Below are 18,125 nucleotides of genomic sequence, written 5' to 3' on the forward strand. Positions count from 1 at the left end.
TGATGAGAGAGAATCATTGATTGGCTGCCTCCTGCACACCCCCTACAGGGGATCTAGCCCGCAACCTGGGCATGTGACTTGACCAAGAATTGAACTGTGAATTCCTGGTTCATAGGTCAACGCTCAACCACTGACCCACACTGGCTGGGTGAGGATATACATTTTTCTTCTACTGCTGTAGATAACAGAACAGAGATGCAAGGATGAAAGTTGAAGGAAGCTAAATGAAAGATGAATATTAAGAAGAACCTTCTGGTGTCTGTCCATATGTGGAATGGGCTGCCTCCAATCTAGTGAGCAGAACAAGGGGTGGGTCTCGAGTGGATGCTGGGGGAGCACAGATTAAACAAGTTGTACAAAGGGGTCCTAGATAAAAGGAGGATTTTCAATAAATTATCTTCTATCTCAAAGCTTCTATATTTCTAAAAATTATTGATGGGAAATGTTTTATACAAAATTAAAATTCCCATTTAGCTTTGCGATTGGCTTGACATAGTCTGCCAAATCTACCCCCGGGATTTTGAACATGCCAATTTAATGGAGGCCACTTCAGCCACTTGAATTTTTTTCTTTCTTTTTTAAATACTTGGATGATTTTCTTTTACTTCAGGTTTTTCTTCCTGTATGTCAGGTTGCAGACCTACTCACCTGCCTCACAGCCCAGGTTAATTAGCGCCAGGTCTCCCCACCGGCACTTTGTTTATAACTGGCAGCTGTTCTCATCGGGCTAGGACTTGATAATGCGCTGATTCCCTTGTCACACCAGTAGTTCAGTATTTTATGTCACCCGTAATTACAGTCATATATTTATTGAGAGGTGAAGAAATGATGACTTCTAACACACTCTATGTAAAATGAGTAAGATTTTTGAGGCGACTATATGCCAGAAGAAAAATAATTTGCATTTTCCTCCACACATCAACAAAAGTTCTCAGCTGGCATTTTATAAGCGAAGGTTTTTAGTGAAAGGAGCTGTATTTCTTTTCGTTGCCAGGGGGAGCACACGATGACAGAAATAAATCTCGTCCCGTTGTGATAACATGTGTTCGTCCTGGAGGGCCTGCTGACAGGTAAGCTCCATCTTTCTGTGTCACTATCCAAACAGATTAATAAAGCTTAGGGACTTTGGCAGAGACGTTGATGGGTTATAAATTTCATAGCATAAGATAGATAGTAACTAAATATGTGAGAATGTGAAAAGTGAATTAGTTTAGGCTGCGGAATCAAAAGAAAGGCTTGACTCTAGATGCCACACGTACTGCCCTGCTTTGGCAAGTGAGTCAACAGTCCTGAGCTCAGTTTCCTCCTTTGTGAAAGGGAGAGAACAGCTAGCTTTCAAGGTTTTCCGTTTTATCAAAGACTGCTGCTTTGGGTGCATTGCAGGGGACTGGCCGTGCTGTGGCTCTGGGATAAAAGGCAGCTGGCACCTTGAAGGCAGGCACTTGAGGGGCATCAGCTCCTATTGCTAATCTCCTGACCTGGAAAGACAGGTGGTGGTGGTCTGAGTCTTACTATTAGCAACATCCTTATCATTATTATTAGTCCCTCTGTTGATGATGAGGTATGTCAGAGGGAAGTAATTTTTAATAAAATGAAGTATTGTTGGTCTCTAGTGCTTTCTTTTCCTGGTTAATTTGACTACCTGAAGGATAGCTCCTTCAGCTTTCATCTCATAAACCTTGGGGGGATCCCAAGTAAAATCACAACTTAGGTATCTCAAGAGATACTTATCTTTGTATTCATTTCCACAGCAAAAGCGGAGCCCATAATAGTGGGGGAACATAACTCCTGCCATTACATATTGTGGAACGAAAGGTGGGAGAAAAGTGCACTGGTGACCCCTGACCCCACTATGTTTCAGACCAGGAAAATTGTTTAAAACCTTTCCTTAAGCAATAGAAATGGTGATAGTAATCAGTGCTACTCATTGAGCACTTACCATGTGCCAGAAACTGTGCAAAGTGCTTGGCAGACATTACCTTATTTTATGCTCACAACCACCCATGAAATGAAGTATTTGTATCTACAGTTACAGATGACAAAACTGAGGCCCATCATGGTTACTGACTTCTCAACTAGTACATCGAAGAGCTAGTGTGGGTTTGTTTTCCTTCAATGCTCATACTGTGAGCTCAGATATTTTGAAAAAGTTAATATTTAATATAAAATAAGAGGATATGAAGACACTGTTTTTTCACTTGTGCTAAAATATATTTGTTTCCAGAGAATAATACAAAGTCAAATTTTCCAGGGAAATGTTGCCTTTTTCCTGTGGGGAAGCATGAGACTTGGTTGGAAAGTTTGTAAGGAGGACATTCTGAGAAAAGGGAAGTGTGTAGAAGGCCACCTGCCCTGTTTATCGGAATTCCGACTTAGGAGAAACTTGGGGAGTGTCGAAGGCGGCACCTCTGATTATTCCTTGACCTTTCCAAACAAGTCTGTGCACATGCAGACCCCCCGGTGTTTACTGGAACCCTTATGCTTAATCCCTGAATGCCCTTGCCTAGAGGACAATGTAAACACATGTGTCCTCCCAAGATTACTCACCCTACTGATTGTATCTAAAGATAAAAACTGCAGTAAAAGCCTAACGAGACAGGCAATCGGGGCTGTCTAGTTACATTAGCCAGACAGTCCCTTAGTCCTCTCTTTCACAGCAAATGTTGTGTTGGAGTAATCCATTCATCCATCGCTCAGGGTCTGCTGGTCAGCCCCGGCATTTTCCCTTCTCATGCTTTTTCGTTTCTTGATTACTACCATTTAGAGATGGAGTCAACAGAAACATCAGAAGCAGGCTAGTTTGTGAACAACAAATTACCAAATTAATGTAAGACTAAAGGAAATCTAAGAATTTAAGATAAACATTTAAAGTCAAAACAGAGCATTATATAGCTGAGAGATATTTAAGAGGTTATTTTTATTCTTCCCAAATCCTAGACTCGTGCCCCCACCTCCCCACCCCCCCCCACCCCCAATTTGCTTTTCTCATCGCGATGACCATCCCTGAGGCAGGATAGTTATGATCTGGAAGCCATGCCCTAGTGGTGTCACTAGGTCCTGAGGGATCTCTCCCAGTGCCCTGAGTGTCTGTGGTCCCAGCAGGGAGAATGGTATTTGCCTGACTTTTCCAGTGAATGTGAAACTGAATCAATTTAACGATCGCCAAATGGCCTTATAAATCAGTAGGAAATTTTATAGACTAGGGAAATTTTTCACCAGCCTTCCTGTCCTGCTTGGGTTCACTGGTAATAAATTGAATGGAACTAGCAGGCTTTTATGCTCACCTGGCTTTGGGAAAATAGGTGAATGCTATTTCCTGGACTCTAATAAATCATCTTCAGACATGTGGGCAAAAATCCAGAAGAGAGAAATGTGCCTTCATTACTCTTGTACCCCAAGAGATAACTGCGGGTGACTTAGTTACTTGCTAATGTGTAGTTATTCTCTTATTACTGATTTTCATATTGCAGCAATTTCCTGTTCGGGGCTACCTCTTTACTCTCCTTCTGTCACACTTGAGGCTTAAAAGGAAATGCAAGTGGAGTAGATGGTAGAGCGTGTATGAAAGAACCATGTTGGCTAAGTGACTATTAATGCTAAGCAAGCCCCGTCATGCTAAATTGCTAGAGACTGTTCCTCTGTTCTCCCTTCAGAGAGGGCACAATTAAACCTGGCGACAGGCTGCTCAGTGTGGATGGAATTCGACTCCTGGGAACCACGCATGCTGAAGCCATGAGTATTCTCAAACAGTGTGGACAAGAAGCAACGCTGCTGATAGAATATGACGTCTCAGTAATGGGTATGTCCCAGTCCTTCGGTTGTGATCCCTAAGCTGTAGTACACGTCATCATCCATCCCCGATAAACTACTTTGTAAAGAGAATGATCTGCTATGTCCTCCTGGAGCAGACAGAATTTCATCAGTACCATAGCATAACTCTGTTTGGGTTCAGGAAGAGGTGAGTGGTTCCTTTCAGCAATTTAGAGTTCTTGTGTCAATAGACTCTATAAGGAGGTCTCATTCTGTCAGTGGGTTTCACCTAGCAATCAGCATTTATATGGGGATTACCCTTTGGCCGGAAAGTAGTTTTGCCTTCCAAAGCACAGAAATAGCATTGTTAACTCAGGGGATATTTTTTTCTTTTACTCCAGAGTAAAAGTTCCCAGTAGGGGATTCCTTTCTTTTTTTGTAATGTCACAATATGAAGCCAGATAATCAGAATTAATGGAAATTGCCATTTCATCATCAGACTTAGGGACAAAGAAAGGAAATGGACATGTAATGTCATTGATTAAAATCAGAAGTTGAGTGCCCTGTTCTTTCTTTCAATAGTGATTCCAATAGAAAGTAACTTTATTTCTACCCTCATAACTATAATATAACTGGGAAGATAGTCTCATGTGGCTTTTAAATGTTAAGAAGAGGGCCAAAGATTTGTGTCATGTTGGCTAAGGCAGAAAACTTATGAGAGAGTCAATTGAAACCCCGAAATTGAAGCTTAAATCGTATTGTTAAGTACTTCTTACAATTATCAGACTTGATTATGTGACCTGACTTTACCCATGAGTTTATGCACAGAAAAAGAAACATATTGCATAACTGCAAACTCCTCTATTTCCCACTCTGTATGATTCATGTAGAACAGTGTTGCTTGAAAGTATTCTTAATCTGCCTCCTAGCATGAAATGTCTTAGGTCTGAGATTCCCTAAGGGCTTAAGCTGTGGTTCTCAACCTTCTGGCCCTTTAAATACAGTTCCTCAGGTTGTGACCCAACCATAAAATTATTTTCGTTGCTACTTCATAACTGTAATGTTGCTACTGTTATGAATCGTAATGTAAATATCTGATATGCAGGATGGTCTTAGGTGACCCATGTGAAAGGGTCATTCGACCGCCAAAGGGGTCTCGACCCACAGGTTGAGAACCGCTGGCTTAAAATGTGAGACCTAAGAAGTTCTTAGCAGGATAAATAGGATGATATGCCCTAAATATGAAGGAACTTTTCTCCCTTCGTTCATTCTTCCTGTATCTTGTCTTCCCTCCCTCTTTCTCTTTTTCTTTTGTTATATGGTTTTTAAATTAGATTTTTAGTTAGATGATTTGGCTTCTGTTTTCAATTCTACTGATTTCTAGCTATAATTTAGACTATGTTACTTATTTCCCCATGCCTTAGTTACCTCATTTGTCAAATAGGGACTAGTAATGCCTATTTTAAAAGGTAGTTGTGCAAACAAAAATAAATTATACAAGTAAATATATTTTAAATGTTGATACAATACATTGTTAACATTAAAAATTGAAGCAGATGTTTGGCATATTTAACTCATTAGTTCAGTCTAAAAGTTTTTATTGAGCTTAGTGGGAAGTACCAGGAATACAGAATAACAAACCCGTCCTGTCATTATGAAACTCACAAGTGTTGGAGGAACAGATAGTAAACTGTAATTTACCAAACAAGCAATCATAAAATGTGATCATTACCTACCGTGAAGGGCATAAATGGGATTCTGTAATAGGGAATAAGGGCAGGCACAGGTGAGGGTTGGCAGGTTCCAATAATAGGGTAGTCATTGAAGAGGTGACAGGTAAGCTAAAACCTGAAGGCTTAGAAAGAACCAGCTCCCAAACTGAAGATAACAATAGCCTGTTAAGGCCTGCAGTCTACCTCCCCAATGGGGTTGAGCAGCACTTCGGAGAAGATTCCTCCCTGTCTCATTGTTGCCAGTTGGGAGGGGATGAGGTGACTCACCTGTCTGCCTTCTCCCCAACCCACACTCACATTCTTAATGATGCTTGACAGTTTTCACACTCCAGAGTTCTCAGATAGCCCCCTAATATAGGGGAAAGTAGGCCATCAGGAAGGAAACACATTAAAATGTCCTCTAAGTTGCTAGATATAAGACTAATATACAAAATATTTCTCTGTAGCAACCAAAAACAGAAAGTTAAATTGTTTTGTGTTTGTTTTTTTTAATCCTCACGAGAGGATATTTTTTTTGTTGCTTTTTAGAGAGAGTGAAAAGTAGGGAGGAAGGGAGGAGAGAGAGAGACAAACATCAATGTAAGAGAGACACATCAACCAGTTGCCTCCCTCATGTTCCCTGACCAGAGCTGGGTATCACACCTGCAACCCAGGTACAGCCCTTGACAGGGAATTGAACCTATGATCCTTCAGTCTGTGGGCTAATGCTCTAATCACACAGCAAAACCACCAGGGCAGAAAGTTAAATTTTAAGATACCATTGATAACAAAAATAAAATAGTACAGTTCCTATAAGAAATAAATATAACAAAAGGTATATGAGTCTATTAAGATGTATAAAGAATACAGAAATAAATGAAGATCTATATAGTAAAACCTTAATATGTGGGTTAATTTGGGTGAGGGGGTGTTTGTTAAACCTGAAAGTTGGTTACACAATAAAGAAGATATTCCAAATATATGTTTAAAAATTGACAAATTAGTTAGCTTATCTGTTTTTACTTAGGGAGATATGTTTGTGTAATGAAAATTAAGTATGTATGAAAAGTTTAATTTCACAGAAAAATTTTCTATATGTATTACAGTAATTTAAATTTATACTGAATAGCTCCAGTAAATGCGTGCATTCACCAGTCACCACCAATAAACAGATGCACACAGCTGGGGCACGTAGGAACATCAGCCTGCACACATTAAAACTGCTGCAGAAAGTCACCCCAGGGACAAAAAACAATTACCATTCTCGATGTAGTGTGATCATATGCCAATCATTGCTGAACATTGTTTACCAGCAAGAACTCTTGGATTTAAACATGTACTGTTGTAGACATGTAATATTTATTTATGTCAGTGAAATTACTACAGTGTATTTTCCAACATTTGCTAAAATTTGTCAAAAATAATGGTGAATTAATAACAAAAAAAAGTTAATTTAATTATGAGCAAATCTTGGTTTAAAGGATTTTAAAATTAGCAAAGTGTTCATTTTTCCATATGACATAAGGACCAGAAATTTTATACATTAAATCTAAAGTCTGCTAAATTGAAGTCTGAAAAATCAAGGGTTTTGTATCATATTCTTAGATGAGAAATATTAATATCTGAAAGATGTCACTTCTCTCAAATGTATTAATAAATTAATTCTATTTCAAGTCTCAGAAGGATCTTGAGGTCAGGAGACCTTAATAAGTTCTTTCTAAAATGTACATGGTGTAAGAAAGATGGGAGGAACAAACAGCAATATACTTTGGAACAATGCGAAAGCAGAGAAACTTGTTCTAAGCAATGTCAAGACTTATTCTAAAATTGTGCCATTAAATGTATATAATATTAATGTGGGGTAAAGAGACCAACAGAAGAAAATGGAATGACTAGAAGGCCACTGCAAATATAGAAACAGAGGTATGGTCTTACATCAGTGGACAAAGATTGAACTAGTCAGCAAATGATGCTGGGTCAATTAGCCTCATGGGAAAAAGTCAATTAAATTCCTACTTCATTTCACATCCAAAAATAAATGTTGTATTTATGTAACCATTTCCCAACAGACTGGTATTATAAATAACTGGAATGAATATCCTTTTACCCAAATTTTTGTCTGTATTTCTGATTTCATTAAGTTAGACTATATTTATTTTTAAAATAGCTGATACATAATTTTAAATTGTCCTCCAGAAAGATTACACTGCAGGGTGGAGGCAAAGTAGGTTTACAGTTGTTTGAATGGAAAATAATAAAATAATTAATAAATAATAATGCAAGAATAAACTCTGTGTTTCACATACTCACCACTGTAAACCCACATTTGCCCTGCCCTGTATTTTATATTATTACCAGCAGTATTTTAAATGTACCGCTCCCACTAGAGATTGGCAACATTGACTGTTATTATGTTTAATCATTCTGATGTTAAGTAAAAGTTGCATTTACATTTTAATTTACCTTTTTAAAAACTTATAGTGCAAGTGAGTATTTTTTCGTATGAACACTAGCCATTTTCATTTGCTGTTTTCTGCTTGTGTTCTTTATTCATTTTTCTGTTGGAAGTACCCTTGTTTTTTTTTAATTGGTTTGTATAAGCTATATGTTAAGGATGTTAGTTTTTTTGTAAAAACTTTTCTCGGTAGCTTATTTCCAATATATTTTATTTTGACATATTGAAGTTTATTTTCTTTTGGTTTTGGTTTTTCTTTTTATCGTTGGATCTAGGATTTTGCTTAGGATTTAAATAATATTTTTCTAAATAGTTACCAATATACCTGGATCAGTTAAAAAAAGAATCTATCACATACCCACTGATTTGTGATTTTTTAAAGTCGTACATTAAGTTTTTAAACACACTAGTCTAGCTCTGGGCTAGTTGTTCTTCTCTTTGTATTCAGTTCCACAACAGAATTCAGGATAGGACTTTTGAATTAAAGTCTTAGCATAAGGGTTCTAATTACCATAAAAGAACACAGATTTATTTTTTTGAAAAATTATTTACCTACTACATTTGTTGCAATATTCTAAGCTTTGTTAACTTTATATAGCAAATGACCAAACTTTTTTTTATTTCTTTTTAGTTCCTTTTTTTCTCTTTTGTTTTTTTTACCACTCTATGCTCACTCTCTCTCTCTCTCAACTTTTTCCTTTCTTATTCTGAACCTCACTCTCTATCTCCCTTCCTTTCCTCCTTCCCTTTTCAGCCACTCCATTCTTTATAATATTCTACTCTCAGCTTCTCACTTGTCAATATTCTTCTGTATTCTAATTGTCTTACTTGAGGTCTTTCTAGTATTTCCCTGTAGTCATATTCCTTTTTCTCTTCCTTGCTTCTTTCCCATTCCTGTTTTCCTAATTTAGGTTAAGACAGGGCTATAGAGAAGGTCCAATAATTGAGAATGACAATTTGAGGAAAGGGAAGTAAAAGTGGTGCCTTAGAAAATTGTAATATAGGATACTTTCAGTTAGAATTATTGTTCATCAAATATTAACTAACCTTTCCTTTTAAACTAACCTTTCCTGTTATAACAACAACAACAACAAAACACATTTTCTTTTTATTTGCTTTTTTTCTTTTTTTGCAACTTTTGGATTTTTTTTCTCAAATGGGGTAAAATTAGCTCTTTATACAACACAGCCTACTTGTTACTCTGAGAGGCTCAATTATCTCTTTCAAACTTTTGGGGAGTCAAATTTCCATTAAAAATAGTTTACTACTCTTGTTTTCTCAAGCAAGAAAAATTTTAACAATTGAATAATTAATGTAACAATTTTTTTTTATTTTACCTAACTTTGAATGAGATATTTAAATGGGAAATAAGAATGATATTTTTCTTATTCAGCTCATTGGAGTAGTAAATTCCTCAATAATTAAACATTTAAAATAAAACTATTAATCCTTAAAGGAAACCAGGAGATATTTAGAGTACAAAAGAATTAAATTTATCAAAGAATGTTTAAAACTTAAAGTTTATAGGCTTCTATTCAGGTAAGTTTTTGTCACTCGAGGATAAAGCTAAATAGATGTGTCTTCAATTGAGAAAATGAGGAACAATAAACAGCTCAGTCGTGTACCAATCGCATAAACCTAATGTAGAGTAGCTTAAGGAGGGAACTGATTAGCTTTCAGAAGTGGGGAGCCCAAGGTGTCTCCTGGCTTGACACACAAGTTCAATTCTGTCACAGGCATTCTGTCTCTCAAGTCTTCTTCCCTGGTTTTAAAAAGTTGGGATTAGTTTTCAACATCTAAAAACAAGGGCTTTTTATTTTTAAAAATGTAAGTATCTGGCTGCTCTGAACAAGTTGAGAACCCTGGGCCAGCCCTCCTGCATGTAACCACTGGCTTGAGTTGAGTCCCATGTTGCCTCTTTGGAAATACTCTCTCCAGTTGGTCCACATTGTTTCCCTGACACCAACACCCTACAGCAAGTCCACATCATGCTTGTCCCCTGCAGGCTTTTGGGGTTGGGACCCTTGCTCTACACCATCACCTTTCTGTTTCAGCCCTCAGTCTGGGTTGTGTAGTTTCTCAGGAATGTTGCAAGTATTCAACATTTTTCTCTGTCTAATCTCTCATTTCCTGGAAGGAATGTGAAAATTTTGGGCAAAATACAGAGTTGAGAGCTGAGATACTCAACCCAACCCACTAGCACAGCCCACTCTCTCAGTCTCTCTCATGTGAGCCCCTGTTGGCCCCATTCTGTCCCTGCTGGGCCTGCTCTCTCACTCTTGGTACACCTGATTGTGTCCTTGGGCTGGGGAAGACATGAATCTAGAAGGCTCATCCCTAATAAGCTAATCATTAGTTTCTAGGTCTCTGAAGTCATTTGGATAGTCTAATTTTAGTGTAAAAGGTACCCATTGATATTTTTAAATACCTCAGTAACACGAAGGTAACGATATAAAATACCGTAGAATACCGCTCAGGAGCTCATTCCTCTTAGAGGTTTAGTGTTACACTAGGTGCCAAGGAGATGAGGAGTGGTATGGGAGCAGGAGTCATAAGTATTAGTAATTTAACATCTACCTTTTCTCTAAAGGCCCATTTGACTATATTTTAAGTGATATCCATTGTGAGAGAATTGACAGGATCTTTTAAATCTTTTGCACCACTACTCCTCACCTGTGACATGAGAGGACTAGACTACATTATCTCAAAGGTCCTTCTAGCTCTAATATTCTGTAACTCTTGGAATTTAGTAACTTCTCAAAGAGGGTTGAGAAGTTATGACCACTTCTTTTTCATTGACGTAGCTCCAAAGTAAAATAATATCAATAAAAATAGTTTAAAGGTAACATTTAACTGTAGTTCAGACTGAATTAAAATGGTGACAGCTAAAACCGCCAACTAAAAAGGAAAGTTGGTCATTTCCCTTGTTAACGGCATGAAACCCAGCAGTCCCGTTAACAGTTATAAATGTCCCACGGATTATTTCCCAGCATTCTTATCATGGCATAAGGCCAGCATGCTGCTGTGAAGCCATTATCTGCGAGGATCTTGTTCTTGGCATTTTGAGACATTTAATAAATGAATAAAACATTGCTTTAAGTTCCCTCAGATTGAATATTATGCTTCTAAAATTAAACATGTCCCTTAAGGGGAAAATTAGCCTTTTAATTGTAGTGTATTATAGAAAAATGAAAAACTGGCTGAACTTTGTCAGGGGAAATCTGTCTCTGCACCGTCAGTTTCTCTGGGATCATGTACATGTATTAGGTAGGTGAGAACTGCTTTTCCTTTTGAGAGGAGTAGCAGACCAATGCTTAGATGGGTCATAAGGTCAGTTCTTGACCATCTATTTAGAGAACTGCCAAGGTACTAATCAGGATTCCTTTTCTCTACGGTTGGATACTAACTTTATACTCCCCAGTGTGTTAACAGTGCACTTCACACCACTGTCCTATTTTATCCATTTGCTCTTAAGGAAACCAAGCTCCCTTTTTTGTGTGTTGTTTTGTTTTGGGTTGTTTTTGTTTTGTTTTTAGAAAGCCTGAAAGGGTTATGCTGACCTGGGGACTCTGGCACTTTCTGATAAGTACAAGAATTCACAACGGCTTAGTGAATTCATTTGCAACTTAAGCCAACAAAGTGAACAAATCCTATTTCCTCAATAAAACTTGTTCTTAGAAAACATACAGGGTTTTACAGGCTCCAGGGTCACCACACATTCAATGTTCAAGTCGAAGGCCACATTCCTAGAAAAGTGCATGAGAACTTTGGAGTTCACATTTGAATATTTTAGGGAAGTTTTGTTCCTTCTCAGTGAACATATGTGAGACTGACTTTAAATAAGACCTTTCCCGCAACCTGCTATTTCCAGGACCCACCTGGCACCATACATAGTTATTAAATAATATTGACTATATTCTCTATGCTGTACTTTACATCCCCGTGACTATTTTGTGACTACCGATTTGTACTTTTTAATCCCTTCACCTTTTTCACCCAATCCCTTCCTTTCTGTTTTGTTTGTTCATTTATTTTGTTCTTTACATTCCACATATAAGTAAAGTCACATGGTATTTGTATTTCTTTGTCTGACTTATTTCACTTATGTCCATCCATGCTGTCACAAATGGTAAGATTTCTTTTTTCTTATTTTTATGGCTCAGTAATGTTCCATTATATATATGTACCTCTTAATTTTTTATCCACTTGTCTACTGATGGGCACTTGGGTTGCTTCCATAGCCTGGCTATTATAAAACAGCACTACAATGAACATAGGGGTACATATATCCTTTCGAGCTAGTATTTTGGGTTTCTTTGGATAAATTTCCACAAGTAGAATTGCTGGGTCATGAGGCAGTTCCATTCCTAATTTTCTGAGGAAATTCCATACTGTTTTTTATAGTGGCTGCACCAATCTGCATTCCCACCAACTATGCACGAGGGTCTTTCATTCCAAGACTTCTTGACACCTATCAATGGGACCTATAGGTTGAAGGCTAAATGTTGAAGTCATAATTATTGTTTTACTTACCTTGTGATATAGGAAAGGAAGGTATTAGGTGTTTTAAAAATTAGAAATCCAAGGTAAATTATTTGCTTAGATGATAGTTTATAAGTGCCAAAGTCAAAACTCAGTCTTTTCTCTAAAATAATATACTGCTATTAGCATCTTACTAGTACAGTCATAACAGCTTCCAGTTACTAAGTATCTTTTGTGTTCAAGGCCCTATATAAACATTGTGTTCTTACCGTAAGAGATAGACCTAGGTATTACCCATTTGAGGAATCAGAGAACATAAAATAACTTGCATAGGTAAAGAATAACAGAGCCAGAATTCAAATTGTTACGTTCAATTCCAGTTTAACCATCAGAGCTGTCTTAATGCAACACTTATATGATAACTAGAGGCCTGATGCATGAAACTCATGCACTCGGGGGAGGGGGGGCACGGGGCTCAGCCTGGCCTGCACCCTCTCGCAGTCCAGGAACCTTTGGGCCTAAGCAGGCAGTCGGACACCCTTAGTGTTGTTGCAGAGGCAAGAGAGGCTCCCGCCACCGCCACTGCACTCGCCAGACGTGAGCCTGGCTTCTGGCTGAGCAGTGCTCCCACTGTGGGAGTGCACTGACTGCCAGGGGAAGCTCCTGCATTGAGAGTCTGCCCCGAGGTGGTCAGTGTGCGTCATAGCGACCAGTCATTCTGCCGCTCTGTCAATTTGCATATTAGCCTTTTATGCTTATGGGATCAGGCTGAAACTAGCTCTCCAACATCCCTCAAAGGGTCCCAGATTGCAAGAGGGCGCAGGCCAGGCCGAGGGACCCCACTGGTGCACGATTAGGGGTGGGGAGGGATGCGGGAGGTTGGCCAGTGGGGAGGGACCATGGGAGGGCTCCAGGGCATGTCTGGCCCATCTCACTCAGTCCTGATTGGCCAAACCCCAGCAGCAAGCTAATCTACTGGTCAGAGCATCTGCCCCCTGGTGGTCAGTGCATGTCATAGAAACTGGTTGACCAGTTGACTGTCTGCCCCCTGGTGGTCAGTGCACGTCATAGTTAGTGGTCGAGCGGCCTTAGCATATCATTCAAATATTACGCTTTGATTGATTGAACGGATGACCAGACACTTAGCATATTAGGCTTCTATTATATAGGGTTCTTAAAACTAAATGTTTAGAATTGAACTCAAATTCTCTCCTTACCCTGTTTCTATCCCATCTTTCCCATCTCAGGCTTTAGTGCTTCTATTTGAGCAGTTCTCAAATCAAAAGTCTGGCCCTAGTTGGTTTTGCTCAGTGGTTAGAGACCCTTGAACTGAAGGGTCACAGGTTCCAGTCAAGGGCAAGTACCTCTGTTGCAGGCTCGATACCTGGCCCTGGTCGGGGCATGTGCAGGAGACAACCAATCAATGTGTCTCTCTCACATCGATGTTTCTCTCTCTCTGTCTCTCCCCCTCCTTTCCACTCTCTAAAAATCAATGGAAAGAATATCCTCAGATCAGGATTAAAAATAATAAAGTCTGGGTCATTGTTCATTTTCCCCAGCCCCACTTACACAGGGTCCCAACTCTTCTCTCTAGTCATCCTGCTTGTCTCTGGTTTTGCTTTCCACACACTTGTCCTTGCCTCTCTCACAGATGCCACCCTCTCTCCCAGAGAACTGCAGTCACCTCACAGCTCATGTCTACCTGCACTCTGATGCCCACTTCCATTCAAATCCCTGCTCACCTGGAAGCCCCAGAGCTTTTTATGTAGCATACAATGAACCATGTCCTCTCATTCAGTGTCGTCCCACTCAATTTTGAATAAAATTAAACTCTTGTGTTGTGCGTATGAGTCCCTGCGTGTTCGGTCTCTAGAGCGGCCTCTCCTACTTCAACTTTTCAGTTTCTCTGTGGCTCACTTCTCTTTGAGTCCCAAGGCTTTTTTTTAAGATCCTCCCCCATACCTGCCTCCTCTCCTCAGGGATTTTGCACATTCCCTTCCCTCTGCCTCAGAAGTGATTCTCCAACCCGTGCACGTGTACAAACACACATTTTCACCCAGCCATTGGGTGCATATCCTTTAATGTCTCAGCCTAAATGTCACTTCCTCAAACTTTCCTGATACCCTATCTAAATTAGGTCTTCCTGTTTTACTTGCCCTTGCTTTTCCTTTACAATAATCATCACCATTATAATCCTAATTTACCGGTATGATAATCTTCTCATCTTGCAAAATTAAGGGTAAATAGTTACTTTTCTCTGAACTCCAAAGATAGTAGTAAAAGATGTAATAAAGACCTAAGTAGCCAATATATATTCATATTTGGATATTCTTATGCATTCCTCCTTCCTTTCCCTCACTCCTCTTTCCCCTCACCCTTGCCTTTCACTCTCCTTCCTTTCCATTCCCTTAAATAGCATTTTCTCCAGGTTATAAATAAAAGCATCATGGTGCCTGAATCTTAGAGAACTTCGTGGAAGGGTTTTCCATGACTCATTGGTCCACACTCACAGTTGATTTCCTGTCCGGTTGTTCATTAGCTATTTCCAGTGATTCAGGAACACCATAGCTCCAAACTCTAATAGTAAATGTTAGCCTAGAGATCAAGACTCTGAAAAAATATACTAGACTCTCCAAAGAAGGTGTACAAGCAACAAATTATTTATCTCCTGTTCTTTGAATATTGGGAAGTACTTGGATCAGAGTGGCCTATGTCACCCTGGGTCCAGCCCTCTTGTGTTAGAAGAACCTTGTTTTAACAAAACAGCAAGTATGAGTCTTCATGATATAAGTTCCTAAAAATGGAGCTTTTGAACGGTGTCCTGCTCTGGTATCTTGGCCAGTTGAAAGCTTGTTGTCCGGTAGGTCATTTGAGGATTCCCCAGCTTCTCTTTAGTTTCAGCTATTGCTGCTAATCAGGAATGTAAATCTATTGTATCATCCATACTCATTGTCCAAACCCTGCGTATCCCATACCTTCCACAGAGGCCTGAGCCTTGTAGGCACAGGTACAAGGAAGATTCTTTTAGCCACCCCCTAGGTGTGGTTTCAGATAAGCATCATATATTTGAACAAGCAGAGTATTGACATGTCATTTTGGCCCACTGGACACTTTCATCCGGGCATGGTTAAGCTTATAGCTACTAAGCCACACACTCTCTCTCAGAAAGTAGCAAGGAGTGGTTATCATTAACTCACAAGAATTGGGTGAGGCACTCCAGTGATATTTCAGCCGCACTCCTATGAAATCCCACTGGTCTTTCGTCGCATGCACTTTGGTTCGTCACTGTTGGTTGCCTACTTCTTAGGACCCCTTTGAAGTTTTGTCACAGACTCTACTGAGCTGTCTCACAGTGTGGACATGCTTTGGGTGCTATGGAGCCTCTTCTCACAGGGCACTTCCTTACCTTGAACTTATCTGTTGAGCAACTTGAAAGGCAGTTTTGTGCTGAGTGGTACATTCACTTGTCTTACTGTCCAAACAGAATTATAGTAAAAGCAGAATTCTCACCCTTGGGAGGGCAGGTGGGGGCCTGAGCTAGGTTTTAGCTTGGTCAGTCAAGCAAAAGGTATCATTTAGCAGGAATGTTGAATATTCTACCTGTGAAAAAAATTAATTTAATTTTCATAATTTGTGTAGTTCAGAGGTTCCACGTGTTGATTTTTTTTAGTATCTTGCCCAAGATATGGATTTGCTAGTTATAGATTATAAAACTCAATCCATAGCAGTATAGAAAATTTGAAATTGCAGAGAGAGTAATATTGAAATCATTTACAACACTTAAAGCTAAGTAAGCGAAACGACATATGAAAATCTAACTCATGATACACTAAAATACCATCTAGCTCTCCCTTTAGCTTTCTTTCTCTCTGTCTGTTATAACTTTCTCTTAAGGACAATACCACACATCTTACATAGAGGCACACACTAACTTAAAGTGCTGGGGCAGATAAGTAAAGAATTTTATTTTATTTTTACTTAAGTCTTCTCTAGCTTTCTCTGGCCAAGTAAAGAAAGTAATTTTTCACACCAGCTAGGAAATTAATTGAGCAGCATCAACATGCCTTGAGTTTAACCCAAGAGTAGAACTAACAATTTGTGTGGTTAATTTCCGCCAAGCATTGTGCAAGGTATACTCTATGCCAGCGGTTCTCAACCTATGGGTCACGACCCCTTTGGCGCTCGAACGACCCTTTCACAGGGGTCACCTAAGACCATCCTGCATATCAGATATTTACATTATTATTCATAACAGTAGCAACATTACAGTTATGAAGTAGCAACGAAAATAATTTTATGGTTGGGTCACAACATGAGGAACTGTATTTAAAGGGCCAGAAGGTTGAGAACCACTGCTCTATGCATTTTATTAACTCTAATTGTCATAGCAACCCTGTGACATATACATGACTATCCTTATTTTTCATAGATGAAGTAACTGGCTTGAAGAGGTTACACAAATTGCCCAGTATCACACACATCATATTGTGTTAAACCTAGCCAGGATTAAACCAAACCCAGACTGACCTCACAAATCTGATAATATACCCACAGAAGACTGAGAGTTATTATAGCCAATATATGAAACAATAAATGTTTTAAGTGTGGATGAACATTTTGAAAGCACAAAAAGTAATAGAATGTATCTTTGTTCTAAACTTAAGATTCTGCCATTAAAATGGACGACTCAGGCAGTTAATAGTCTTTCAAAAATAAAAGTCTTACAGGGAGTATTTAAAAATAAAAGTGAAATCTAATCATCTAAAATGTAATTGTTTTAGGCCTACGTGCATTACTGAGCAAGAAAAAAATATCCCAAAACATCAAATATTTAACATTAAGCACCCTGAGAGAGTTCTGAGTAAGAAGGAAGAAAGTGAGACACTGAATTAATTATCTACTGGTGTTTAATCAATCAGGCATTTTTTTATTGATTCAAATTATGGTAAAGCTAAGGGAGTGAGGCATAATTTTTCAGGAATCCTTCTACCTTTTTCTTTCTTTACTCCCTCCAGACCCAGAGACATCTTCACATTTTCCTGGGCCCAGCATTGCAGCCCAGATTTCCATAATGAACCAGAGTGTTAGGATCTCGCTTATCTCTAGAGAGGAGAGGAATAGATAGCCCAAGAAAAGATCACAAGTGTACCTTGAAAGTAGGGTCTGTGTTCACTTCTTAATGTATTAGAGATCTCATGAGTGATATTATAGCGCCATCATCAAAATCAGTTCCATAAACGAAGGGTTTTAACAGAATGGTCTGTTAACTCTTGTCCTTTGGCAAAGGCGCTCAGCTTCCTTAATTCTACAAACATGTGCAGAATGGACTTGGACTCCATGATCCTCAAGTTCCCTACAGAAATAGTTGGCTCTTCTTTCTGCTGTGTGTACTGGTTCAGGAAGTTTTCTACTTTGGTCTTTTGAAGTATTTCAGGTGACCTTGCAGTTTCTGTCTGGTAGTTTTCTTTAGTGGCATAAAGGGCTATTTTTCACATTTCAATGCTCTACCTAAGACCTGATCAGGAAGGGGGTTGATGGAGATAAAAGGGGGGACATCTATAATACTTTCAACAATAAAAATAAATTTTTGAAAATAAATGCATAAAAATAAGTAAATAAGCCCTGGCTGGTTTGGCTTAGTGGTTGAGTGTCAACCTATGACCCAGGAGATGACAATTCAGATTCCCAGTCAGGGCACATGCCTGAGTTGCAAGCTCGATCCCTAG

General features: G+C 38.9%; 1 protein-coding gene across 8 annotated transcripts in view; it reads left to right on the top strand.

The window, feature by feature from the left end:
* GRIP1 (glutamate receptor interacting protein 1) overlaps nt 1–18,125 on the top strand; it is a 663,902-nt gene that overhangs the window by 532,184 nt on the left and 113,593 nt on the right. For all 8 annotated transcript variants that reach the window (XM_070409780.1, XM_070409777.1, XM_070409778.1 and 5 more), the window contains 2 exons: nt 995–1,070; nt 3,654–3,799. In XM_070409780.1, coding sequence (XP_070265881.1) covers nt 995–1,070; nt 3,654–3,799 — 222 coding nt within the window. The remainder of the gene's footprint in view (nt 1–994; nt 1,071–3,653; nt 3,800–18,125) is intronic.

This window comes from Myotis yumanensis, unplaced genomic scaffold (genome assembly GCF_028538775.1).
Source record: "Myotis yumanensis isolate MYYU_CA2020_CCGP unplaced genomic scaffold, mMyoYum1.0.hap1 SCAF_3, whole genome shotgun sequence".
Lineage (NCBI taxonomy): Eukaryota > Metazoa > Chordata > Mammalia > Chiroptera > Vespertilionidae > Myotis > Myotis yumanensis.